The sequence below is a fragment of the Lampetra fluviatilis genome, chromosome 21, assembly GCF_964198595.1.
Source record: "Lampetra fluviatilis chromosome 21, kcLamFluv1.1, whole genome shotgun sequence".
Lineage (NCBI taxonomy): Eukaryota > Metazoa > Chordata > Hyperoartia > Petromyzontiformes > Petromyzontidae > Lampetra > Lampetra fluviatilis.
The window spans coordinates 5,016,961-5,034,534 of NC_136295.1; the positions used below are offsets into that span (position 1 = coordinate 5,016,961).

The 17,574-nt window shown below is 41.9% G+C and overlaps 1 protein-coding gene across 1 annotated transcript; it reads left to right on the plus strand.

Moving 5' to 3' along the window:
• The first annotated feature begins 2,803 nt into the window (after positions 1 to 2,803).
• IQCB1 (IQ motif containing B1) lies at positions 2,804 to 17,024 on the plus strand. Its single transcript, XM_078865889.1, has 13 exons — positions 2,804 to 3,005; positions 6,309 to 6,471; positions 7,002 to 7,131; positions 8,294 to 8,387; positions 9,230 to 9,329; positions 10,060 to 10,232; positions 11,724 to 11,830; positions 12,202 to 12,311; positions 12,906 to 13,048; positions 13,981 to 14,129; positions 14,638 to 14,772; positions 15,561 to 15,717; positions 16,433 to 17,024. Exons 1-13 carry the CDS (start codon positions 2,879 to 2,881, stop codon positions 16,648 to 16,650), a joined length of 1,806 nt encoding a protein of 601 aa, XP_078722015.1. The 5' UTR covers positions 2,804 to 2,878; the 3' UTR covers positions 16,651 to 17,024.
• The last annotated feature ends 550 nt before the right edge of the window (positions 17,025 to 17,574 follow it).

Genomic DNA, 17,574 nt, shown 5'->3' on the forward strand with positions numbered 1-17,574 from the left:
ACAATGAAGAGAGTACTGTTAAACAGTGGGGATGTTAACACTCGGTAAAGAAAAGTAAAATAGTGCCTGTCAGATAAGATGGTCCAAAAAAGTGTAATTAAGTCTTTTTTGCGTGGTTGATAACATATTTCCAATGATTACTAAGTTTGTACCCATCATCACGGTTGAAATTATGTCTGTGTTTGTATATTTGTATGGCTTCGTGTACAAACCTTTGATGGTAGCCGGGAGGTTTGCAGAGAACCTTGGTCTCGAAAAAGACAATTTCATGAGAGCCCACCGAGTTGTAGCAATGATCGGCAACGGCAGAAGAATCAGTTCTGCCGTGTTTCAGGTCTGACTTGTTGAGATGTCACTAGACATGTGTAGTGACATAGCGCTGACTGTTGTACAGCAGCAGCATATGCAGGCGGGCACCTTCAGCGCAGAGCATATACGCGGGTATGCAGGCAGGGCAGAGGAACTGGGGCAAGGGTCATGGTAGACCTCGTGGGGAAGCCCCTGGAACCCTCTGGTGGGTTCGAGAAGAGAGGCGCGGCTCGGGCAGAGCCAAGCCGCGCCGAGTGTGTGCGACGCACACCACCCACACACAAGCCTCGAGCAAGAAGGAAGAAGAGACACACGACACTACACATGTATGTAATTACAATACATTGAATAATACAGAATCGTAAAATAGATGCGTTTTTATGTTTTTTTTATATATACCATAACAGATTACAGCTCTTTGTCAGTGCACTTGCTGGATGAAGGCCTCCTTCCATGCCATAGCAGTGCCAGTGGTTGATTGACCATACTTCACCACGCTGGTCAGTGTGGGTTTGTGCAGGAGGGGGTCCAGGACCAGTTCAGATACAACTCGCCACTGATATTAGCCATAGTCATGGAGTCAACATTGGGGGGGACCAAATCTTCCAGGGTGTCTGGGGGTCCCAACCCAGAAAAATATCTAAATTTGAAAACTAATTTCCTGCCTAAAATATTAAATAATTCACTAACACATGGGATGGACTTTTTATTTATTTTTTACAACAATGTCTAATAGTGTATTGTATTACATTGCTGTTTTTACTTTTTTACCATTTATTGTTTCATTGTACGTAATGGCAGAGATTAGGGATTAATAAAGAACAACCATAACCACAAATCATATAAACAGAAATCTATGCATTGATTTATATGAAGACAAGTCTTGATATTGTGGCCAAGGTTCATCAAATTGTTGTTTTTATTGTTGTTATATTGGGGGGGATGTGTCCCCCCCAATATTTATTATAATTACGGCCTTGATCCTTTCAAAGTTTCAGCTAACGTGGAACATTGGGCCATGTATCGACATTTACTGGACAGTATTGTACAGGGTGGTCCAAATGTCTTGTGACCCCTGTTTAATCCTCAAAAACTTAATAATTTTCCAAATAAGGTTGATTTAAAACAGAAATGAATATGCAAAGGAAAAAAAAAGTCACGGGTCAATTCATTGGGGGTCCAACATTGTACTCGGTCTTATTGGATGCGATTCAATGGACGCGTCTTTGAAACGTGTTGTTTCGTCATGTGCACTTGGAGATGAATACATTTTTTACTGGTAGGAACCACCTGGTTCCACCAGCCCACAAGGGATTATTGTGTCCTTCCGTCCGTCATGCATCCAAAAATGGGAGGGGGTCGGGCTGGGTGGGGAGGGGCTGGGGGTGGGAGGGTGGGGCTGGGTGGGGGGGAAGGTGGGGCTGGGTGGGGGAGGGTGGGGCTGGGTGGGGAGGGGCTGGGGGTGGGGGAGGGTGGGGCTGGGTGGGGAGGGGCTGGGGGTGGGGAGGGGCTGGGTGGGGAGGGGAGGGTGGGGCTGGGTGGGGAGGGAAGGGTGGAGAGGGGCTGGGTGGGGGGTGGGTGGGGAGGGGCTGGTCACCCCGTGGTGCCTTTATAAAACTCAACGTTTAACCTACTCACGCCGGCTTATGCCCGCCCTCACAGTCGGGCATATTTGCGGAATACACCACGCCGCCGTTGCCCCTGGCCATTGACCGAGCAACCCAACGTTCCTACCAGCTCCCTCCGCAGGAATGTGTTAATGTATATACACAGCACAGTAGTTAATTAGTGAGTCGTCGTATATACACAGCACAGAAGTTAATTAGTGAGTCGTTGTATATACACAGCACAGAAGTTAATTAGTGAGTCGTTGTATATACACAGCACAGTAGTTAATTAGTGAGTCGTTGTATATACACAGCACAGAAGTTAATTAGTGAGTCGTTGTATATACACAGCACAGAAGTTAATTAGTGAGTCTTTGTATATACACAGCACAGTAGTTAATTAGTGAGTGGTTGTATATACACAGCACAGAAGTTAATTAGTGAGTCGTTGTATATACACAGCACAGTAGTTAATTAGTGAGTGGTTGTATATACACAGCACAGAAGTTAATTAGTGAGTCGTTGTATATACACAGCACAGAAGTTAATTAGTGAGTCGTTGTATATACACAGCACAGTAGTTAATTAGTGAGTGGTTGTATATACACAGCACAGAAGTTAATTAGTGAGTCGTTGTATATACACAGCACAGAAGTTAATTAGTGAGTCGTTGCCACGCATGCGTCTGAGTTAAATCCCGTCGCCATGGTGACGCGTGGGGTCCCTGGTTACATTCCGCAGTCTGTATTGGCAACGGGCGGAGCGCGAAACTCTCGTTGTGATTGGTTAAAACAACCCCACGTGACAAGCGCGAGCCAATCAAAACCCGGTAGGGGCTCGGCTTGACTTATCCAGACTGGAAGATTTACGTCGCGTTTGTTCGTGGCTCAAGGCGTTGTTATCGTTGTTGTTGTTATCCTCTTTTAAGTTTGTTCTTCTTTTAAAATCAACTTCAAACAGAAATGTCTGACGGCGAAGGCTCAAAGGCGGGCGCCTCGGACCCCGTGGAGGCGCTCGTGCTGGACGTGGCCATGCGGGTGGCGGACGCGCCCGACGGAGACGTGGCCAGGGAGCTCCTCCAGCTCCAAGGTCTCCTCCATCACCAGCCATGCTCAGTCCACTGCTGCACGCTACCAACTACGCCGTCATCTCTCACAATCCTGATTGCATCGCTCCATCTGTGCCTGCTGTGTGCGATGCGTTCCATGCCGTGGCTGCCGTTCTGTTATTGTTCTTGACCCCTCGGTCGCGAGCCGCGACGTCTCCAGCCCAAGCCCGCTTGTTGTTGTTGTTGTTGCTCTCATTAATAACCTCTGTCATCTTCAAAGGTGTTCAGTTCATTTATTAGGTACTAGCTGTACTACCCCGGCTTCGCCCGGGGACTTGGATCCACCACGCCCGGCCGCCTTTGTCTCCGCAGTGGCGATGTTCACACACAACACTAGTTACTCGTTTGAGGCTGAGTCGACCTAGGGGAGGCCCAGGACCGGTTCAAATAATCGTCACCGGTGGTGGCCGCTGGAACCACTACACTACAATGCGTTACGCTTCCACGTGCGCGGGTCACGTGACAGATTTGACGTCACAGTTCACTTCGCGTGCAAAAAATTGATGCATTATTGAGCCCCCCCCCCCCCAAAACAAACTAAAGTGTATTTGTATAACTTTTGCATGGTGTACAGTCTGGAAAGTACCCACGTGGCAAATTTCAAGTTTGGTGCATGTCGGGAAGTACGCTAAACATTTTAAACAGACACACATATTCTCAACTTTGCCTTTTATATATATACTGTATGGAGATAGCCCTGTGAGCCATTTGGCTCTTGTAAGCACGAACTGTAAAGCGCGCAAAGAAGCATGATAAGATGATTGGATTAGAAACACCGGGAGACCGAATGAGGAGCACGTGGTCCAATGGTCCTGCAGTAATTGCAATAACAGTAAAGTTGTGACTGTAACACCAATGGTGGCAAATGCGCTCGAAGTGAAACAAACATTTAGTGTATTTGCTCAATTGAATGTTTACCAGGACACCCATTGCTATCGCCGTTGATGGACCCTGAGCCAATTCCAAATGCCTATAACACCAGAAGACCACCGCTTTATTTACGTAGAAATGATGGTGGGTCAACTCGATCTCTGATTGATGTTCGTCTTATTACTGCAATACGGCCGTGGAGTGATGTGGTTAGAAGGTGGACTCCACCTATTATCCCTTTATTAGGGGTTTATAAAACGAGTACCACCCTGTGCGAAGTCCACTGGGCGTCGTTCTGTATGGATTGGCTTGCCTCTTGCGATGGCCACGTGGTGATTCCCACCGGACGAAGGTTGCTGACGGAGGTGTGCCCCACGTGGTTGCTACTACTAAGTGGGCAACACCTTTAACTTGTATTCTTGGTTATTTCGGTCAAGTCACGTAGAAGGGAAATAATGAAATCATAAAAATAAAACAATCAAAAATAAAATAAAGTATTTTATTTAATTGTTGTATTTTTATTCTTTTTGCTTTATTTTATTATTTACCTTCTACGTGACTTTACCGAAAGAACCAAGAATATGAATCCCTGCAGTCACGAAAGCTTTAAGTCGAAATTTAACCTTTAACTTGACTGGCATATCTCCTTGGATTTCTTTTTTAAGCATACAAATATTCTCACAGACATGCGATTTACCCCGTATTGTCAATAAAAGTAATGCAGGGTAAAAAAAAATGCAATGGAACAAGAGGTAAACTCATCACCTGAGGAACTTTAGCCACTCCACATGCCATCTGTTCGCCAACCTGCGCAGTCATCATCTTCATCAATCCAGCTCCGTGATCGTCATCCTCTAAAGCGCGTTCTCGCCTTGGGCTGGCATTCCTTCACTTAGTTTTCTGCTCAAGACAACGTTTCTGTCAATACAGTATGTCTGATTTTTTTTTTCATAATCCACGTGCTCTTCGCACGCATAATATTCATCACCGCTACGCGTTAAATTGTTACATTATAGGGTGTGTTTATATTTAGGCAGCAGGTGGCAGTGGAACACCATTCATTATATTTATACGAGTTTGAAAACAAGGTTTGCCAATCTTCATTGGAAAAAAAAACAATTATCCCCATAAAGAATAAAATTTGAACTTTTTAGCCAGCATAGAACACATCTCTAATTGGAGTTGGAATTAAATCAATATTTTTTCTCAATATTTTAGCGTGATAGTTTTCAACGCAGATTACAACAGCCATCATTGATCGATCATTATTACATAAACATTGAAAACAATAACATTTTATTTTAATGGTCGAATAGCAGAATCCTGATGTTTAAGTATGTGATTTGACCAAACTGCCTTTACTGAACTTAAACAAAGTCAAGTTTGTATTTTATGGGAGACTGACATTGCAAAATAATGAAAAGTTGATGTCTCATTGGGTCTCTCCAGTGTAAATATCATTTAAAATGATATATTACAAATGATTTCTACTCGGAAACAGCATTTGTAATGGCTGTTTGCCAACACTATTAAACACCCCCCTGCGTTCCAAAGAATTTGCGGTTTTCCATCTTGTTAAATATAAAAACTACATAAACTGTAATAGGCGACTGGTTTGCTCAGATTCTGTGTTCAAGATGTAATGGTACTCAAGTGCACGTGGGTTTGGTGGTCCAGGCAAATCACCAGTGATTCATTTTTCGTTATTATCATTTGCTATGTGTTTTCAGTTAAGTCATATCTAGCTCTTGGGTATGAATAGTGGAATCTGAGAGATCAACAAGTAATTTATGTTACAGCTATGGTGCATCAGGTTTGAGCTGTAAGATATTTCTTAATAAAACGCTGCAGTGACGCCCAACTAGATATTATTTTATTGTTTCTTATTGTCACACAGCTGTTAGTGGGAGCCTCCAGTACTGTATATCGAATAGAGCTTAATTATTATCATGGGCACAGTTGGTAAAACAACTAAATACAAGTAGAGTATATGAATGATAAGTAAGGGGCCTTTCATTTAGTACGTACGCATGGAGGGGGGAGGGGGGTTGACTCAAATGCGTACGCTTGCTACTGACAATGTACGTATGCATAGGAAACGGGGTGGGGGGGGGGTGAAGCCTCGATAATAATTTGTCTACATTGGCCTTCAAATGAGTTAGATAGTCCAGTGGTGGACTATCTGTTTGCTTAAACAGGTTAATATAATTAATCCTTTATTGTTTCTGCGTGGATTAAATATTGGCCGTTCTATAGGATTCGGGGGGGAAGTGCGTCAAGCATGCGTACGCAGTTGGGGGGGGGGTGGTGTAAAAAATACCCGTGCGTACAGGGAGGGGTCAAGTTTTGACAGATTTTTGCGTACGTACTCAATGGATGGCCTCTAATGACATGTTTGTTTTGTGAAAATGCAGATGTTCTGGCCAGTGCACCAGCTGGTAGCAAGGAGTCTGGCCGCATCAAGCAGCTGCTATGGTACTACGAATTGGTGCAGTACCTAATATTAGTCCTGGAGAAAGACTACTCACGTACACAAGAAGGGTGGCCTGTTGCTGCCCAGATTGCTCAAATACTCAGGTGAATTTATTCTATGTCCATTATTAATGAACAGCCTCATTGCAAATTGTCACTAAAGTATCATAAACCCTCTTTAGCAACAATGAATATTGAGAGTCAATAAAATTGCAAATGCCATTCCTGATTACCATAGTCTATATTAGCATGTTGACCACTTTCCATTAATTTTGAGGTACCTCATTGTAAAGGGTGGTCTCCACTTGCAAGTAAAACCGGCTACACTATCTCTGCTATGAAAAATGTTAGCCTGCTAAATATTTGTATGTTTCACGGTAGCATCAAAGATGAAGGATATAAGTTTTTGGCTTATGCTTTCCCATGAACGTGTACAATATTAAGGCCTTGCTTTTTGCGTCAGATGTTATCTTGTCTCATGTTATTTCCCTGGGACATAGCTGAGCTATTGTGGAGTTGTAATAAGGCTGGTCTGTCTAATGTGGATTTGTAAGTGAACTAGTGTCATCATAAGTGTGCAAGCCCCAGACCCTATCAACAAGTGTCATCGGGGTAATGGTTTATTCTGCCGACAGTACGTGCTGTGTTGGACTGAAGCCACTCACAGACGCCGAGGAGTTCCACTCGCAGGTGCTGCCAGCTGCGCTGGAAGGAATGTTGCTGCTGGCACGCCGCCTGCAGGCTCGCATGCTGCATGCGCGAAAGGTCACACACACACCTTTGTCACACGTGTGCTTGTATTTATTCATGCATATGGATAAAAGTTATAGATAAATCTGCAGCCCTGTAATACTTTTCTCACATCGCTGCTGGTGGAAAGGAGTCAAGGAGAGGGAGTTCTACAGAACAGCTCGAGAGGATATATTGGTCTTCTTTTCTACACTTGTCAGATGTCTTGCAACAGTTGGGAGTACCCACAATTTACCACACTACGCACAAACTGCAGACCGAATAACTTGCAATACATATTTAAACATGCTGGGTTGACAGAGGTGGGGGGATTTAATAAACTTGCATCATTGTTTCAACTTACTGAAAGATCGAACCGGTTACTTCTGGATTGTCCAGTGTGCTAACCATTAGCACCACGGCACTAAGTGAACAAATACTGTTCATAAAACAACTGATATGTATATCCTTAAAATACAAACTTCAATAAGATGTCATTTTCTTTTAAGCAAGGCAAAAGAAATGGGGACGAGAAAGAATATATGAATGTAACAATAGGAGAGGTAGTTCAAGGGAAAGATGGTAGAAGCACAGTTATCTAATTTGTAATGCAGCTACCAGAAAAAAATTTAGCTGTCTCCTGGAATATCTGGTTAATGTCTGCAAAATTGGTTTTACAAGTTAAAAGTGTGTCATTGTACCTATATAGGTCATTTGCAAATTCACAGGCAGTGACAGGTAACATTTTAGAATAATCAGAAACTGTGTTTCTCATATCTAATGATTATTGGAATGCACTACATTGTTTTTAATCTTGTATACTAGCAATAACACAAATATGACTCATTCAATGCAAAATAACTCAGTTTGTAAATTATTAAATCGGTCTTTTGAGCAAATTGAAGCATGACTTCAAGTGTGTAGTTGATATATATATTTTTATCCTCGTATATAATGAAATAATTGTGTTGTAAGCAGAGCCGGCCCAGCCACTAAGCGACCCTTGCAATTGCAAAGGGCCCCGTGGCCAGCAGAGGGCCCCCTAGAGTCACTGCTAGCTAGTGGGTGAAAAAAATCATACATCAAAGGGGCCTCCAACCAAATTTTGCTTAGGGCCCCCAAAGGTCTAGGGCCGGTTCTGGTTGTAAGTGTCACTGTTTATGTAAAGTACACAGGTTAAAATTTGTTCTTAACCCAGGAAGAAGAAAAGAATGGTTTTCTACGTAACTTTCAAAGTGTGGTGGATTCAATTTGCTGGCTCTTTGGAGGCCACATTGAGCTTACTTCAAGGGGTGAGTCAATCTGTTAAGATACAATGTGACCTATCTTGTTTCCACTGACAACCCCAACTTGGTTACTGAGCTAATTCAAATTAAAAAAAAACACAAGGAAGAATACGTCTCAAAATATGTAATGACTTATTTACTTCACAAGTACTTTTTAATGTTACATCATCAACAACATTATTTAAAACATGACCACTTGCATAGTTTTATATTTAAGTCAACATTTTTAAAATATAGTTTTGGATGGCTGATAAAGGGTATTGGAAAGCATATGAAGTCTTCATTAGGAGTAAGCAGTGAGGTCTGAGTGAAGAAAACATGTAAAGTAGGCAGTTATTGTTATGGAGTTAAAATCTCTTAAATACAATAGTCAATAGACAATTACTTTTATAAACATAGACTTCATTTTCTTACATCTCTGCAGGCAATCTTCACACTTATATTACAAATATATGGCTGAGGTCAAATGTGCACTGAGCTATAATGGCTTTGATCCAGTGCCTTAGGGGTGAACAAGTGAAAAAGTGAACACAGTTTTCTCAGGTTGCAACAATTATTTTACACAGCAAGTTCCATGACCTCAGCTCGATTAACTGACATCATGCACCATGCATTAAAAAGCACCAGTGCAACTTTTGTCTTCGCTTTACAGACTAAAAGCCTTTGAAACATTTAACAGTTAACGAGTGCATGGCTCAAGGGACCGGTTAGCACCGAGCCAGTAAGTGTAAGAATATCTGTTCAAGACCAAGATTTTAATGATGTCAGCCTTATTATTGGCGACCTATGTGGTTTCACCAATAATGACATTAAGAACAGATATTGTGGGATGTTGTTATCTCTTTCAGCACTCAAGTCTGAACACCTTCAACAGCTGCTTATCACAGACGACACAGACACAGCCTGCTCCACCATGTCGCTCATTCAAAATGTCCTGCGAACCAACAGGCAAGGAGCGTGTGAACTGATTATTTTACCTTGAAGCACATGCTGAAAGTCCTATACGTCTGCTGTCATTAGCAAACAGCAATCTGAGTGACAGTGGTTAGAGCACTCAACTCCACAGTAACACACAGATGGATATATAAATTCAGTCAGCTTTCTCAGAAGTAGATATGACCTATTATGCATTTGGTCAGCAACATTTGCACCTTTTTGACAGAATTATGCAGTTGTCCTATTAAGAGGCTTGATTTAGCTATTGGAATGTGAAATTTCCACCACTGGTTTAGTGCTACAAGTGGAGTTGAATGCTGCCATGTTAATTTGAGCAGGGATACATTTTTACTTTTGGCGTTCATTTGGAGGCTGAAAATAATTCAGACCTTAACAATGACTATTCTGTAGAGTATATGGAAAGGGAGCATAAAATATGTGAGGGTAGAATCATGAGATTGTTGCATATTTTTCAGTTGAAAGGCATTGTAATGGCAGTGGTGGTAAATAATGTCCAATCCTTAAAGTGCTGCCAATGCATTCTATTTCATAGTTTAATGCAGTTTAACAATGTTAAATTATGACGTAGATATATAAAATATGACATTGTGTCAATTGATATGCTTAATCATTTTTTATCTCCAACCTCTCCCATATATTGTATTGCATCTACAAAATACGTGACTTCATTAAGGTCTTGTGCTGAATGTTTTCTTATAAAAATTTACTTTGCTCATCATAGGGGAGCTGTCGGTGAAGTGGACGAAAAGACCATGAATGCAATTTTGGATGAACTAGTATACAAGCTCGCTGTGACCTCTGACCCTCGGTTAGGGGGCGGGGTGGCAAGGGTACTGCTGTGTATAGCTGAGTCCCACCGTCCAATAATAGCATCCTTCAGCACCAGGTTCAAAGGTACGAGCTCAGTAATTTATCCATGTGTTTAAATTATAATGATGTTTAGTTTCATATAGTGTTGTTGTTCATGAAAATTGCATCTCACAATGCTGAGGAACAACAAAAAAGATTGAAGGCAGCCAGCCGGTGAACCGGTGCCAACAATTGCCCAAACTCTGCGGTGCTCTATATATTACGATATTTAATTAATAAGTGTTTATACATGTGGGAGAAAACCCCAGCACCCAGAGAAAACCTGCAATGCGAACAGACAACACTGTCCCATACAGGGGACAGATGATATTTGTCTGCACTTTGTGCCACATTTTCCTTGCAGGCCAGGGTTTGACGCCCATGGAGAAAGGAAGCTTTGCAAATTGTGTGCACTCCACAACCCCTTGTCTCAAAAGTGCTGCAGTATCATATTCTTGGGTCTTTCGGTAAAGTCACGTAGATAGGTTCAGTATCGTTATGCACCACCACCGGCCGGTTAATTTATATAACCATCCAAGTGCTCTGGTTAAAGCACTCAATCAAACATTTACAAGTCAAGAATCAACATGTCTCCTGGGTCAAATCACTGAGTACCACTTTTCAGCTGTGGTCTTCATATAGGCTTACCGGCAACCATCATGAATGTTTAACTTTTAGCATTCACACTGGGCTGACAGTATAGATAAGCACACTACCCCAATGCTTGTGTAGGCAGAGAGATACTTTTCCTTTTAGATTTTTTGTAAAATCAAATATTTTTTTCCCTATTTTGTATTCATTGCAGAGGTATATCATCACACTTGTGTTTTACTTCACTTGTGTGTTATCTCATCCATAAATAAAAGTTGCTCCATGTCGAAACGTGTGCTTTGTAATCCCATATTACTGAATTTGGATAACATGGAAATTGTGTGCATGCTTCATTTTCCAAATTTAAAACGATAATTGCGAAATGTTTAATTGGCAAAATAATATCAACATAGACCTCTACTAGAAGACTGCTCACCTGTGTAGGTCAGTGCTGAATCACCTTGTGCTGGACAGCTGTTACTGGGTGCCTCCTTTGAATGGTTGAGATAACATTAAAGGAAAAGTGCTTTGAGATGCTGCGGAAATTATGTGCCCTATACATCCAAAGATTATTAACATGAATATACAAATCTGGATTCATGAAAAAGTCCACAATAATGTTTTTAAACATCTGGTTGATTTATAGTTATCTGTCTATGGAAACACCAAGGTGGATTTAAAATAAATGGTCCATTACTAACCGTGCATCCTGGTTATGTAATTTGAATTGCTTATGCATTTTTAAAATATATGCCAAGTTTTGAATATATAAATGTGATTCTCTTGATTTTTTTAACCTTCAAATTGTTTAATAAGGTAATAAAATCATTAGGTTCATGTAAATTAATTGTCGGGAATGTGTAGTTAGGTATATGTATTTTTGCCAATATGGTGTCATGTTGGTACCAATGTACATCTCGCTGTGGTGGATGTGTTTTCTGGAAGGCTTGCAACTGCTGCTTAACATGTGGATTGGCAAGGGTTTTGAGAAAGACTTTCGCCGTTTACTGGATCTGCTGAGTGCCGGTTCTAATAAGCAGGCCGAATTACAGGTATTGTCAACTTTCTGTTTAAATGAAGCATAAATTGCTTCTGTTCAGGTATAAATTGGGATTGCAATTATGCATGCCACCTTATTTTATAGTAATACACGAATGTTATACTTTTGCATTATGTATTTTATTTCTACAATTAAATACCAAATATCTTGAGAGTGTTAAATACAGAGCAAAAAACCTTTGTCATTTTCAGAATGTTCCACGGAGTCTCCACAGGCAACACAATTGCCTATTCAGTATTATGTTGACTGCAATATTGAATGTATGATTCATCAAAATGTATCATCGGTGAATCCATCTTCACTGCTGAGTTCCTAAATCAAGCACACCCATTCTTTTCATACATATTGATATTCATGTTTCAGCATTTACACAAAGCAGCAAGTGTCGTGCAGAGTGCGTGGAGAGCATACCGTGCAAGGTGCAGGCTTAAGAAACTTCCACACGCTGTGACATATCTGCAGCGAAGCTTCAGGTACATATGTTTGTGTAATTTACGTATATGTTACATTGCTGCTCTAACCAACAAGCATATTTGAGTGAAATATTAATAATCAGGAATTAAAACTGTTGATAAAGAAATATTTTCTTAGCCTGCCATTCTCAACTGAGAATGGAGAACCATTCAACTCCTATTTTATATCTCTGAACTGGTGATAAAAAAAATCTCAATTCCTATAGTGAGGATGAGTGAACTTATTTCACAACCACTGTTGGCTTCCTACAAAGTTGTACTTATCAAATTAGTGCAAAAAGGTTATAGGCTGAGTCGAAAATGAGTTTCCACTAAAAACCCTGAAATATTAAGTTAGATTTTAAGAATACTTAAAATCCAACTTAGAGCAATGGTGTGGTCTGGTGAATGTTATATTTCCAACCACCTCAAAATTTGGCTCATTGAGTCACAATGAAAACATGGATTGGGTCAGTCTTCATTAACCTCAAATGTGCAATTTATCCAAAAGCACAGATTGTTGATTCATTCTATGGGTATAGCTCTCACGATAATTGTCCAATATGGGGAATTTACCGAAAATAATTGTGATTGAAACAATACGTGCTGATGCAGACAGAAGCGGGAGAAGGAGCGATTACAAAGTGAGCAGCAGCAACAACAAGAAGAGCTCCGTCAGGAGCTGATAATACGTCGCCAGCGAGCTATGCGCACTTCCCGGCAACGTCGACTGCTCCTCCTGGAAATTGTGCCAGCCAGTACGTTATGACAACTCTGCCCGTAATGTCTCAATCACAGGCTGACAGTTGCACCAACCACAGACGATTTCTTAAAACGAGTCTTTTAAAAAAGCATGTTTTAACTGGATTAGTATGTAATCCTACTTAACACGAAACGTTTTTAGTTGAGGTATATCCACGACAGCCCTTATAGCAAGCCCTTGGATCCAACAAACAGACGTGGTTTATCCTAGTTTGGGCTCAGATCACTAAATGTCTTCCTGCGCTGCATGTTTGGAGATGGGGCAGGCCAGGAAGGACAGTGGAGGTAGGAGCATCTACTTGCCAGGCAGTGGACGTGTTCGATTGAAAGACTATTGCAGGTTGGCAAGTAGATAGCCTTAAATGTGGTGGCGGCTTTTTATGGCCAACCCGTCAGGGTTCCACCAACCCACCAGTCTCTCTGATTCACCGTCCACGTGATGAAGGTTGTTTAGACAATGTTGTTTTTTTTCCTTCTCATGGTTGCCATAGTGCAGCATGGCCTTATCCCAGAGCCATTGCCTAATACAACCCAGGTACTTACTCTGAATGTGTCCGATGTTTTCGGATCTCAGAAGCCAAGCAGGTTTGAGCCTGGATAGTACTTGGATAGGGGACCACCAGAGCTGTCCAGGTATTGTAGGCCCAGGGCTGCAAAATGGACAGGAGATGGTTGTGGTGAATGTTACCTCTTGTATGAGTGAGATTTCTCTGGTACTCTAGTTTTGTCCCACGTGTCCACATTCAGCAATGACTTTGGCCAAATGTCCCACTGCAGGTCCATCGTTAAGAATAATTTTCATATTCAATGTGGATTTTCCATGTAAATTTGCATTATTATTAAAGAGTCAAGTGATGGCTTAGAATGATGCTGAGTGTCACTGAGCCACCATGTTTATTTTACTCACTCTGAATGTACCCAATCACAGACGAGATGGATCGGTACCTGGCATTTGAGGCGACCCGCGCTGCCGTACTGATTCAGGCACGATGGCGTGGATTTCAAAAACGGAAGGCATTCAGGAGAGACCGGCAACTGCTTTTGCAAGCAAAGGCGGCCGTTACCATTCAGAGAGCCGTGAGTATACATGGACGTGTCAGCCTGTGTTAGAGTTACATGTTTTCTTAATTGTATCTTATAATCTGCTGGTGGTAGAAATTCCCACGTTACTGTGGTGGTGACCAATTCGCTCTCTTGGACAGCAACTGTATAATTCCAAACAACGAGTGTAGCATCACCAAAAGAATGGGTCCAGCTGAGATTTGAACTTTTATTCTCAAGGTTGGGAGCATACATTCCCTTACCAAGTAATCTGTTTATCTTCTTGGTTCTTTCGGTAAAGTCACGTAGAAGGGAAATAATAAAATAATAAAAATAAAACATAATAAAATAATTCTCACGACGTTTCGGCCACAACGCAAGCAGCCGTCCTCAGGTGAAGACCAGGTCTGTCAGGGAGACAGCGTCTGAATGAAACCAAAATCGAAATTTAATCTGTTTATATTTAATTATAACTCAATCCTTAATGTTTATGGACCAAGTGGCTGTGGCCCTTGCACCAGCTACCATGTGTCCCCTGCTGCAGGTGCGCAGATTCCTGGAGAGACGGCATTCCCAGCAGACAGCAGCATCATCGCGCTCACTGGGCTGGAGGGGCATGAGCGATGCGCGGCGGATGGAACTACGCGCCCACATTGAAGAGCACATCCAGAAGCACCCGGTACCCTTGGGTTTAACCTATCTGGACCCACTGCTGTTTATTTACACATACCTTGGTTCGGTGTTAAAGAGTTGAACGAGAAATCTCACTCCGTTGCGGTCACTGACGGGTGAATTTCAAAATAATTAAATTGTCTTTCATTTGGCTAAATATGGTAAAGACATCCTTAAAATGTTTTCTTTGATATACTATTCATCAATCAATGAGTGTGATATTTAATATATGGCAACTAAAATGGTTTATTTGATATACTATTCATCAATCAATGAGTGATATTTAATATATGTCAACCATTTATAGGAGCCTTATATTGATGTCAAATGGTCTCTTTTGTCTACTTTTATATGACGTTCTTTGATCTGGTGTCTGAACCAAAAAAAATATTCAAATCATCATATAGTCCTAAATATAGTTATGGCTTTGCATGTTTATATGAGCAAAGAGTACAAATTATAAGGCTATATAGTTGCTCTACTTGACAAAAACATGCAAAGTGTGATTTATAAAATGTTGACTTTTATTTTGCACCTCCGATTAGCATGGTTGACTATGTACGGCGCAAAAGAAATTCAACATACATATCTTAAAAATACTTGGCCTCTTATTATTGGTTCTTTCGGTAAAGTCACGTAGAAGGGAAATAATAAGAATAATTGTTTAATATTGTTACTTTTTTATTATTTCCCTTCTACTTGACTTTACCGAAAGAGCCAAGAATATGAATCCCTGCAGTCACGAAAGCTTTAAATCAAAACTTGACCTCTTGTCCACATTGGTTATCTCACCAGGCTACTCCAATGCATGGAGAGGAGGCACGTGAGCTGCACAACCATGCGCAGGCGCTGCTGGGACAGTTCCTGCTGCAGAGGCAACTGGGCCCACGGTCTGAGCAGCGGAGGGCGGCCACGCTCGCCCAGATTAATACTCAAGCCGAGCTGCTTGCCAGTGCGTATCAGCCCTTATGTGTGTGTGCGTGCAAACCAAACCACACCGACAACATGTGCTGCTCTGTACTAACTTCCCTCTTGTCTGCATTGAGTTGTTTCCCTTTATCCTTTATCTTAGCCTGATTTGAATGCTATTTGTCCATAATGTTTCTGCTGTATATAATATTCTGTACATATAATCCACTTGATTAGCAAACAGCTCAGACAGAATAGTTTCCCTGTTGTATAAGTCTCTTGGTACAGTTGTGTTCAGGTGTGTTGTAATTTTGTAATTGTAAGATCTTGCAATGTCTTGAGTGTAAGCCGATTACCACTTTATTTACTCATTTTAATTTTACAGTTTTTTTTTATTTTACCAGGTAGGGCCCATTAAGCTATATAGCTCTTTATAAGAAGCGACCTGGCCACAAATGATAGCTCAAGGAAGTTTCTTATGTGTAAATGTAACGCATGCAAACTCCAAATGTATAGGCGTCAGGGTCTGGATAGAACCTACGACCTCCTGCGTACCATGCGAGGGAGTTAACATCTTGCCACCGAGGCGAGAATGAGAAGTCAATAGTGGTTCCTTAGACTATTGACTGGCTCCTGCCATCATGTGGAAATTCCACCACAGGTTCAGGATCATTTGAGCCTGACATATGAATGCATTACGGTAACCGCACCAGCAGTACATGACCTTTGGTGTTTACGATTTTGTGCTTGTGTTGTAGACATACCAATCCCAGCCCAGGCATCTCCACGCGATGTGGAGGCTCTGAGGAGTCGCTCGGGCCCGGTGGCTGCCCGTGCACGGCAGGCTCATTCCCTAGCCCTGCGAAGCCTGCGTCGAGCTTGGTGGCAGCGTCTGGGAGAGGAGTCGAGCACTGACCCAGACCAAAGCAGCACAACATGGGACCCGGAGCGGGAACTGGAGCTTGCTGGCGTGTAACACGTTCATGTTTTTGTACATCTTGGCAGCACCCACAGCCATAACTAACAGATATCTTGCTCCTTTTGGAATTGGGCCATGCAGAGAAGACATCCTTGGCTGGCTGCCTATCAACCTATGTCCATAAGAGGATTCAGCCAAAGACTTATATGTTTTGCTCTCATATTTCTTTATTTTTGTGAACTCTATTGTTGCGGTGGGCTTGCCTGTATGGCAATCTGCTTCAGGAGGTAGATATATTGTTTGCAGTAGCGGTTTTAGAACGGACTACCACATACCATACTGCGCAATATACTGGATGCTGCTTGAAATAGGAGTGGCATGAGAGGAGGGACTGGCAGAAACCAAGTGGCTGCCTCCTCTTTCGTGGTGGTATGGAGAGTAGTGATGTCCTCCGTGATATTGTAGGGTCACTGCTCCCACTATTAACTTCTTACTAAAAATTTACTTTGGCAGTTATACATATCAGTTATGATTGCAGGCGATGTATTTTTTAATATGTATTTCTTATGTAAAGATGAATTTATGAAGGTATTGGCAACACCCACAATCATTACTCTGAGTAAACACCAGGCTGTGCAGAGAATCTTCTCTGGAAAGCCACCCCTCCTGTACTCCCAACATATAAGAGACATGGGGCTCCACCTTTACCACTTCAGGAAGATAACAGGTGTGAAGCTTAAAAGGTATGTATCATACAGTGCAAACACAACTCAGTCCCTACCACTTGGCAGTATGTTTAGGCATCAAGGGGTCTGACCTATCCTGTCTGTCTGACCATGTGGTTCCCAATTGCCTACGGGAGGTTGTAAAGGAAACATGCCTAACGACTGCAGCGCTGCTGAGATGGGGAGTTGGGAGGGATCCCTGTGGGAGCTGCCAAGACCTATAAAAATCAATATGTAAGAACTAAATCTTACATAT